The 10,277-nt window shown below is 51.8% G+C and overlaps 1 protein-coding gene across 1 annotated transcript in view; it reads left to right on the top strand.

The window, feature by feature from the left end:
- The window catches only part of ASB13 (ankyrin repeat and SOCS box containing 13), a gene marked incomplete at its 5' end in the record, with an annotated part of 15,489 nt that extends 6,924 nt beyond the window's left edge, over positions 1 to 8,565 (top strand). Inside the window, 5 exons of the mRNA XM_021709680.1 lie at positions 4,578 to 4,769; positions 6,379 to 6,410; positions 6,511 to 6,602; positions 7,750 to 7,878; positions 8,311 to 8,565. Coding sequence (XP_021565355.1) covers positions 4,578 to 4,769; positions 6,379 to 6,410; positions 6,511 to 6,602; positions 7,750 to 7,807 — 374 coding nt within the window. The remainder of the gene's footprint in view (positions 1 to 4,577; positions 4,770 to 6,378; positions 6,411 to 6,510; positions 6,603 to 7,749; positions 7,879 to 8,310) is intronic.
- Between the last annotated feature and the right edge of the window lie 1,712 nt (positions 8,566 to 10,277).

Raw genomic sequence — 10,277 nt, 5'->3', positions numbered from 1 at the left:
TTTTTTTTTTTTTTTAATTTACTGTAGAGATGAGGTCTCACCAAGTTGCCTGGGTGGGTCTCAAACCCGTGGGCTCGGGGAATCCACTCACCTCAGCCTCCCAAATTGCTGGGATTACAGGCTGAGCCACTGAGCCTGGCCTTCTGGAGGCTCTTTCAGAAGAGTGGAAATCCCCGGTGTCCCCTTGGCCCAAACTGGGGCCCTGTCCAAACCTAAACCAATCTCTTTGGCCCCCACTTTGCTAAATTCTGATTGGCTCAAGCCTGGGCCACTGGAACCAATTACTGTGGCCAGGGAGAGGGATTGAGCCAATCAGGGTACACCCCTGGAGCCAAGGTTAGGTCTGCTCACTCTCCTTTACCCTGCATTGCAGGGGGGCTGCCACAGTAGGGGCAGGGGCAACTGTGATGTCCACTAAGCCTTAGAGCAGGATTCCCAGTGGCTCTGGAGTGTCTGTGCCAGGGAGTCAGAGAGGGTCGGTGTTTTCCTGGGGATGTCTTGCTGTTGTGACTGTCGTGTTGGCTCGGTGCCGGTGCATGGTGTTCAGCTGTCAGCTCTCCATGGGACCGCCACTGCCTTCTAATCTAAGGAGTCTCCTTTAACATCCCTTGGCAGAGCAGGTGGATTCTCATTTTTTCCCTGAGAAACCCTGTTTCCATTGTGGACAATTTCAAACATACAGAGGAGAGAGAAGCAGCCTCAAAAGCAGTGATTCTCAAACGTTGGAGTTGAGTCACAGACCCCTTGGGAAACCTAAGGAAAGCCACGGACCATGTCTCCACAAAAATATGCACATAAACGCTTTTGTGAGTGATTTGAGAGCCAAGCTGTGGAGTGGCACAGTGTACCACATAGGCGACATGGAGATGGCTGTCCTTTCTGTTCTCTCTGTAGGCAGTGAGGCAAGTCACGGAACTGGGTTATATGTGTGAAGCAGGAGGGCTGGGAGGTGAGAGCCCGGTTATTATGAGAAGGAGTTTTTCATGTGATCACGGGTGGTAAATGGCAAATATTGCACGGCTGGCAGTGCTCAGAAGCAGCTCTCTGATGGCTAGCGGGCTTCCAACTGGCACAGTTGTTTCCAGCTATTGTCGCAGCGAGCGTAAACTGAGCTCTTTGTGTCTGTGTTCCAGCATCATGCCGGTCCTTGGCATGTGTTAGAGGGTCCCTTCATGTCGTTGGCCACGGGGCCTCTGAGTCCTCCTTGATCCTGTTTCCCTTTGAAACCAGGACTTTGGGGATGAGCCTTTTCTTTGCAGCAGGAAACTGAGTTTTTAGCATCCCGGTGGTGTTAGTTGTTGTCCTGGCTTCCCCCGCCTCTGTGTCCCTCTGCCTCTTTCTCCCCGTCTCTCTCTGCCTCTCTCTCTCTCTCTCCCCCTCCCTCTCCTGATGTCTCTGTCTCTGTTTCTGTCGTCTGTCTCTTCCATCCCTCTCAGTTCAAGGCATGTCACCGTCCCCCCCCGCAAAGCCACTTTCCTTCCGTCTCTCCTGCCTCCTCCTTCGTTCCCTCCCTCCTGCCCTCCTTCCCTTTCCCCTTCCTGCCTCTCCTCCCTCTTTCCTCCCCTTCTTCCCTGCCTCCACCCCTGCCCACCCTCCCATAAGTGTCTGTTAGACCCACACCCACTTGAGGCCTGCGCTTTCAGTGGGCACCGGTGCTGCTGGGTCACAGCCCTCACTGTTTCTCCTTTGTCCCCTGGCGCTGGACTCCCAAGGCCGTCCATGCTGCTGACAACTCCACTTCCCTCCTCACTCACCTTCCTTCCGTTGCACCCATCAGCGAGGCCAAGCAGCATCTTAAGGGTGACTCTTGGGAAGATCAGCTCTCTGAAAGCACCCCCGCCCGAGGCCTTGTCTGTGGAGTGAGGAGCAGGGACAGTGTGGCAGAGAGGGTGGCTTTCAGCGCTGTCGCAGCCAGTTTTCTCTGACCGTGAGAGTGGCTCGGCCTCCTTGGCCTCTTCCTCTGTCTTGCTATCAAGATAGAGACAGCTGCTCTCCTCACCAGCTGGCAAGAATGGTGCTGGAATTAAGGATAGGAGGAAGAGCTGCTTGGACCTCAGATTTGGTGGACTTTGCCATTTGCTTTTCATTGCAAGTGTGTGTTCAGCTTGCGGTTGACATTTGCATGATGATTGCAACACTGTAAAGTGATTCATTCCTGTCCGCAAATACTGGAAGAAATCCCTGATGGGAGAGAGTGGAGTGTGGGGAAAACATTCGTTGTTTCATGTGTTGCTTTTAATATAATTTTTGCTACACATTCCTGCCAGATACAGTCATTAGGCAGCCCAGCCTTCCTGCTCATCAAGGGATCCTTTTCCGGAGCTGAGTTCCAATTCTGGTCGTGGGAGATGAAAGGACGATTCTTTGCTTGTGTCACCGGGCTGGCGGTGCCCCTAGGACCACACTGGGAACATGGTGCTTATGTTTTCTTAGGGATGACAGATACTTGAAAGCGGAAAGTGGAATTTTTCAGATGCTTTTTGTGCAGAGGGACCAGAAAATGTCATGGCCTCGTAACCCCTCATGTCTCCTCCTGTGACCCTCTAAAATTGTCATGACGTGGTAGCATGCTGGTGGTCTGTTTTTTCTCCAAACTCCGTTTTTGGTGGTACTTTGTGGCTGTGTTTGGACCTGCCACCTGGGGATTTACTCTGCTCTTGCTCGGCCATTTTCTCGGCTTCTTTGAAATACCTTTTCCTCCTCACAACCCCCTGTCTATTCAGGAGCAGACTTCAGAGAAGATGGCATTTTCTCCCCAAAACACTTCCGAGGCCTCAGAAGATCCCGTTGTATAGAATCAGTGACGGCCATGCCCCGAGAATGATGTTTTATACAAGTCGCATTTTTATCAAGACCTTTATTTTTATTTATTTATTTATTTTTTTGAGTTGGAGTCTCACTCTGTCGCCCAGACTGGAGTGCAGTGGCCGCTCCCGGCCACCGCAGCCTCGACATGCTGGGCTCCGGTGATCCTTCCGCCTCAGCCTTCCAAGTAGCTAGAATTACAGGCATGCGCTACCACACCCGGTTAATTTTTTGATTTATTGTAGAGATGAGGTCTCGCTGCCCAGGCGGGTCTCGAACCTGCGGGCTCAGGCAATTCACTCACCTCAGCCTCCCAAAGGCGCGGGATTATAGGCTGAGCCACCGAGCCCAGCTAACCTTTATATTTTTAATGCACGGAAAAGTGCCGTATGCAGCGCTTTTCACTTTCCTGAATGTCTGACGTTATCCGGAGAAGGCAGAGCTGAAATCACGGTTAAGAGACTCACTCTCTTTTCTGAACTCCTTGTTGCATGGGTACATTGCCTGTTTTCCTTTGCTGTCCCCTCTTATAAAAGAGTATTTATGTTTAAGGAATATTCATTCATTCTTTTTTTTTTTGAGTTGGAGTCTCAGTCTGTCGCTCAGGCTGGAGTGCAGTGGCACACACATAGCCACCCCAGCGTTGACCTGCTGGCTTAGGCAATCCTTCTGCCTCAGCCTTCCAAGTAGCCAGAACTGCAGGTGTGCACTGATTTTTGATTTATTGTAGAAACAAGGTCTCACCAACTTGCCTGGGCTGGTCTTGAACCCTTGGGCTCAGGCAATCCACTCGCCTCAGCCTCCCAAAGTACTGGGATGACAGGCTGAGTCACTGAGCCTGGCCCATTCATTCTTTTTAAAAATTTTTATGTAGACATGGGTTCTTGGCTATGCTGCCCAGGCTGGTTGTGAACTCCTGGCCTCAAGTCATCCTCCTGTCTTTGTCTCCCAAAGTGCTGGGAATATAGGTGTGAGACACCACGCCCAGCCAGAATATTCATTCTTTCATTCAACCAGTATCTTTAGAGCCTCTGTCCTGTGCCCACTCTAGGAACAAGCAGTGTATATCTGTGTTTGAGGCCAGACAGGAGCACTTAGGTGGCCCAGACTGACCTTCCAGAAGCCTCACAACCTCTGAAGGAAGACTGCATAGGGTATTGGAGCTTACGTGTTTTTTGTTTTTTTTTTTTTGAGTTGGAGTCTCACTCTGTCACCCAGGCTGGAGTGCAGTGGCACGCTCACGGCCACCGCAGCCTCGATCTGCTGGGCTCAGGTGATCCTTCCGCCTCAGCCTTCCAAGTAGCTGGAACTACAGGCGCGTGCTACCATGTCTGGCCTATTTTTTGATTTATTGTAGAGACGAGGTCTCACCAAGTTGCCCAGGCTGACCTCGAACCCCTGAGCTCAGGCAGTCCTCTTGCCTCGGCCTCCCAAAGTGCTGGCATAACAGGCTTGAGCCACCGCACCTGGCCAGAGCTAATGTTTAACTCAAGGAAATTTTGGTTTCCTTTTTTTCTTTATGGTTGTATTTCTAGTATATTTCTTTACTATGGCTACTTACCTCTAGCTTTCTTCTCATGAGGAAAAAAAAGTAATTCCTGCTTTTGGGTTTTGAAAACGGCTTTGGTCACACCGCAGTGGCGCCTCTCCCGCCTGGGCCTTCGGACGGGGCCTGCCTCTGTGCACCTGCGGAGTGAGGGTGCGCAGGCACACTTCCCCTTGGGCGCACACTCTTGCTCCGGTGCAGGCTGTCCTCCGCTCTTGACCTCCAGGGGCCAACGTGAACGCGGCCAAGCTCCACGAGACCGCCCTCCACCACGCGGCCAAGGTGAAGAATGTCGACCTCATTGAGATGCTCATCGAGTTTGGGGGCAACATCTACGCCCGCGACAATCGTGGGAAGAAGCCGGCCGACTACACGTGGAACAGCAGCGCACCCGCCAAGTGCTTCGAGTACTACGAAAGTGAGGCCCCCCCAGGCGTGTCCTGGCCCCTCCATCCTGCGGTGGGGTGGAGGGTCCCTGGCTTGCCAGTCTCAACAGGCTTCTGCAGTGGGCGTGGTCCCTAGTCCTGAGTGCCCATCCTCTGCCATGAGAAGGTGCGCTGAGTGCGTAGTCTGCTGGGGCTGTTTGTGCAGGCGCACCTGTTCTTCCCAGGTTCCTGAGGCCCGTGGCCCCGGGCAGCAGGAGCTGGTGCTGGTGTCTTCCCAGACCCTGGGCCTGGGGCGCGATTGGCTGGATGTTTGATAAATGAACGCACTAGCTGCAGATTCGTTTTTTGCTGACATATCTGTGTGCCGAGCTATAATGCTGTGGTTCCAAAACAAAACGACCCTCAAAACTCATGAAATGAAATCCCAGGGGACATCACCCGAATTCCATTTTCTCGTCTCTCTTCCTTGGGTCCCCGACCTGAGGCAGACCTTGAGTAGGCTGTTGGTAGTTCATAGAAACACAACTAATACATACATATTTTTGAGTCAGGGTTTCACTCTGTCACCCAGGCTGGAGTGCGGAGGCATGATCACAGCTTACTGCAGCCTCGACCTTCTGGGCTCAGGTGATCCCTCTGCCTCCACCCCCCAAATATCTGGGACTTGAGGCATGCATTGCCACATCCTGCTAATTTTTAAATTTTTTCTTAATGGCGAGGTCTTACTATGTTGCCCAGGCTGTTTTCGAACTCCAGGCTCAAGCAATCCTCCTGCATCAGCCTCCCAAAGTGCTGGGATTACAGGTGTGAGCCTTTGCACTTGGCTGTGATTTTTCTATGTTGATATTTTATTCTGCAACCTTGCTAAACTCAGTTATTTTTATAGTAGCTTTTTTGGTATATTCTTTGGAATTTACTATAAAGATAGTTATATTATCTGTAACAAGACAGTTCTGTTTCTTTAAAAAGAAAATAATTTGTCATTAGAACATGTTTCTTTTTCCGTTGGGTGCTGATAGGCCAGTGGAGAGAGCCCACTACAAAACATCCATGGAAGCTTGCTTTCTGAAATGTTCATCAGAATTTATTATTATTATTTTTTTGAGTTGGAATCTCACTCTCTCGCCCAGGCTGGAGTACAGTGGTATGATCACAGCTCACCGTAGCCTTGACCTCTCGGGCTCAGGTGATCCTCCTGCCTCAGCCTCCTGAGTAGCTGGGACTACAGGCATACATCGCCACACCCAGCTAATTTTCTGATTTTTTTGTAGAGGTGAAGTCTCTCTATGTTGCCCAGGCTGGTCTTGAACTCTTGGACTCAAGTGATCCTCCTGCCTCGGCCTCCCAAAATGCTGGGATTAGCGTGAGCCACCGTGCCCTGCTAGAATGTGTTTTATTTCAGAGAATGGACGTGTTTGACAGAGAAGCATGTCTCCAAGCCTTCAGAACCTTTGGGTTATGTTATCAGAACGCTTTTCTTTCTCCCTGGCTGTCCGTCCAGAGGAGGCATGCAGGGTGGCACATCCTATTTCCAGGGAAAACGGAGCCTTTTCCCACGCCATCATCGTTTGCTTCAGGTTGCGGGACGTGGCGCTCCTTCCTGAAACTGACCTCGTGTCTTTCCTCGCTCCCTTTCTCTAGAGACACCTCTGACCCTGTCGCAGCTCTGCAGGGTGAGCCTGAGGAAGGCCACTGGCGTCCGAGGCCTGGAGAAGATCGCCAAGTTGGACATCCCCACACGGCTCATCAATTACCTCTCTTATAACTGAGCAGGCAGTGGCCGAGGCGGCTGCAACTCAGGCTGCACCCCCCGGTGTGCCCAGCATCGGGCTGGCGAGGTTCTGCCTGTCCACCTGCAGCAGCGGGTTGGTTGTAGATAGAACAACCTTCCTCCGGGCCCTTCCGGCTGTCCTGCTTGGGCTTCTCCCCCGGGGCGATGGGAAGGCCTGTGTCTTCTGTCTCCCTCGTGGCTGTGACCCCGTGCCATTCTCACTCGGTATGGGCCCAGCCGTCCAGCTCTCCTTTTTCCACCAACTGTCCTCAAAGACGCTTTCAGGACAGACGGCTCCGGGAGCACAGAGGAGGTGGCCGGGAGGGGGACTTGGGCACAGGTGCTGATTCCTGCTTGCCTGAGCAGCCTTCCACTGACACACCCCGTCCTGGGCACCAGGGCGGCCCTCAGTGCTCACAGGGCTTGAGTTGTGCTCCAGGGGCTGGGCCCACGGAAGGCCAGACCCTGACCACGTGGCCTGGGACGGCTGCTCTGCTGACACCTGCCGCCCGGACCCTTTAGTGGGGCGCTTTCCAAGGCCCAGTGTACCCGGGCATATGGTTCACTCAGGGACTTCACTCAGGTCTTCAAGGGAAAGGCTCTGGGTTCCCGCTCCCTGCAGCTAGCACCGTGTTTCTTAGGAATTTGTCTTCAGTGTTTGACCATACTCTTATTTTTCATTTTTTTTGTGTGTCGGAGTCTCACTGTCACCCAGGCTGGAATGCAATGGCACACTCACAGCTACCGCAGCCTCGACCTGCTAGGCTCAGGTGGTCCTTCTGTTTCAGCCTTCCAAGTAACTGGAACTACAGGTGCATGCCACCATGCCTGACTGATTTTTTAATTTATTGTAGAGACGAGGTCTCGCCAAGTTGCCCAGGCTGGTCTCGAATCCCTGGGCTCAGGCAATCCTCTCGCCTCGGCTCCCAAAATGCTGGGATGACAGGCTTGCGCCATGGCACCTGGCCATCTTTTAAAACGTTTATGGAGGACAGAAGCCGATGGGAGGACCAGAGGCTGTACCCTGAGGTTTTGCCGATAAGCATGAAGGTGTGTCAGGGACAGTTGCATGCATGGCTTTTCCAGCACAGAGGGCTGACCAGAGACTCTTTGGGGACCTCTTCTGTTTCTACAGTTGTCGAGTGAATTCTTCACCCACCCTGCTTTTTGCTGACTCCTCGGGGCTATCAAATTGGCAGGAGAGGCTGGTACCATCACCCATTTATTCTTTCATTTTGTAGATGCTTGGGGCACATCCACCATGGGTCAGGTGTGGTTCCAGCGCTTCGAGCTGGGTAGGAATGAGACCCTGCAGCCAGTCGGGAAAAGAAAAGGCAAAACACAGTCCCGTCCTATAGTAATAGAAGAAGGTAATTCTGCATTTGAAGCCACAGTGAAGCGAGATGTAGCATGTTCAGGCTGCATTTGCCTGAGATTCTGAATCTTCCTAAGAAAACACCCCACCCACAGCAGGGAGTTAAGCTAGAGGGCTTTTACCTCCTTAGTTCAGGTTTGTTTGGCTTCTGGGGAGATGGAGGAGGTGGCCCTTGCGAATGCCCATGTGGGACAGGCCTGTCCTGAAAACAGTGTGCCCGGAAATGGTTACATGGTGGTCACCGGATACACCCAGGCCTGCTTGAGCTCCCCACCCCCCGAGTGGGACACAGTGATGCCGAGCTGGCCAAGGAGATGTCAGTTAGGCTGCAGGACTGAAGCCTCTCTCTGAGTGGTTGCTGGCTGGGGCGGTCACAGATCCGGTGAACGTTCTCATGCCAGTTGCCGTGGGTGTCTTCTTTTTCCAGTGTTCTATTGAGTGTCACAGCGTGGATTCCTCTTATACTGAGAAGAGCGGCCCTCTGATTCTGTTGCCGTCTTATATACAAGTCCTGTGTAAATCAGTGTTTCTGCATGGGATAGTCATTTTTAAAAAGCATCGGATTCTGCCCATCCATCTTTGTAACAGAATCTTACCTCCAATGGTGGAATCTGGTCACGTCTTACAATAGAGCCCTTAGTGCAGAATCAGGTCTCCAATAAAAGTGACTGAATAAAGTGCATCCTTGTGTTCACATGACCTTTTTTTTACAATTGGGGCAGATACCCTGGGATGGCTCAGTCTGTGTGGGTGAAGAGGGTCCCTCACCTTTTGGGGTTCAGCCAGTCTTGGCGGTGATGTGCTTCCCTGGAAACCACACCTTCGGCTTCCACACCTTCCACCTTCAGTCTCCTGGCTGACATCAGCACCTCCCTGACGTGGACTTTCTTGGGGGAGACAGACTCTGTCCAGGTGAGGTGCTGGGGACCAGGTGACTCGGACTTGGATCCTCCTCCACCCTGGGGCTGTGACTGGCAACAAGTTTGTCTGCTCCTGGGCCTGGGATGTCCCAGCTGCAAAATCGGGATGAGTCAGACTTTGACCCTTGAGAGGGTCTTGGTGACCAAACGCCAAAAAAAACTCCCAGCTCCAGGTGAGCATGGGGCCCCACTAGCTGAGGCTGAGATTTGGTGATTGAAAGATTCCTTGAAAAGCAGAAATGTACACTTTGCATGGTTCAGGCTGTTGTGTGGTTTTGTTGATGTGTGTGGGTCTTGCTGCTGTGTGAACTCTTCTCTTCTGACTTTGGGGATCGTACCACCCACCTCAGGAGTCCTGTGGTCAGAAGGTTCCTCAACTGACATTCTGAAATGCAATGTGGCTGGGTGCGGTGGCTCACATCTATCATCCCAGCATGTTGGTAGGTGGAGGTGAGAGGATTGTCTGAGCCCATGGGTTCGAGACCAACCTGGGCAACTTGGCAAGACTCATCTCTTAAAAAAAAAAAGTAGAAACATAATGTGCAGTTGACAGATTGAGTGCAGACACTGCAGCACACATAACAATTGGCACTCAAAGTCAAGGTCTTTTATAAACCATGAAGGAAAAGATGACTGGCCCAATAGAAGCAGCCAGGGGGCGAAGAATGTGAGCAGAACTTTATGCAAGAGGACTCTTCAATGTCCACACGCGGGACAGGATACTCAGTGCTGACTAGGGAGTGGATATTTCAACAAAATGACACCATGGGCTACATCCCCTTGACAACCTTTGCAAGGCTCGACAGTTTCATAATGGGGATGGGCCGTCTGGCAAATGGGAACACATAGACTACTGATGGGGAACAGATCGATAGGTCCTTGGAGAGCTATTGGCTGACACCTAGTACAAGTAAAAGCGTGCATACCCCGTGTACCTCGTCCTTCTACGTCAACACCCCCAAAGAAACCCTTGGGACATATTGCAAGGGGTCACGTGTGAGGGTGTTCTGTGCAGCAGTATTTGTAATAGTGAAACCATCCCTCAGTAGGGACCCATGGGGTATGTGTATAATGCCTACACTCTAGTAAACTTAAGATGAATTGGAGTCACGTGTTTTAACACAAATAGATTCCAAAAATGTAACGGTAGGTGAAAAAAGTTGCCTCATTTTATTTATGCACACTGTGAATCCACTTACATAAACTTAAAAAAAAAGAGCCTTAGCTGGGTTCGGTGGCTTAGCCTGTAATCCCAGCACTTTGGGAGGCTGAGGCGAGTGGAATGCCTGAGCCGGTGGGTTCGAGACCCGCCCGGGGAACTTGACGAGACCTCCTCTCTACAATAAATCAAAAATTAGTTGGTCATGGTAACGCGCACCTATAGTTCCAGCAAGTTAGAAGGCTGAGGCGGGAGGATTGCCTGAGCCCAGCAGGCTGACGCTGGGGTGGCTGTGAGTGTGCCACGGCACTCTAG

The sequence above is a fragment of the Carlito syrichta genome, unplaced genomic scaffold (assembly GCF_000164805.1).
Source record: "Carlito syrichta isolate Samal-C Ts95f unplaced genomic scaffold, Tarsius_syrichta-2.0.1 Scaffold273379, whole genome shotgun sequence".
NCBI lineage: Eukaryota > Metazoa > Chordata > Mammalia > Primates > Tarsiidae > Carlito > Carlito syrichta.
Note: the sequence above shows the minus strand (reverse complement) of the source record. Positions and strands in the feature narration are given on the sequence as shown.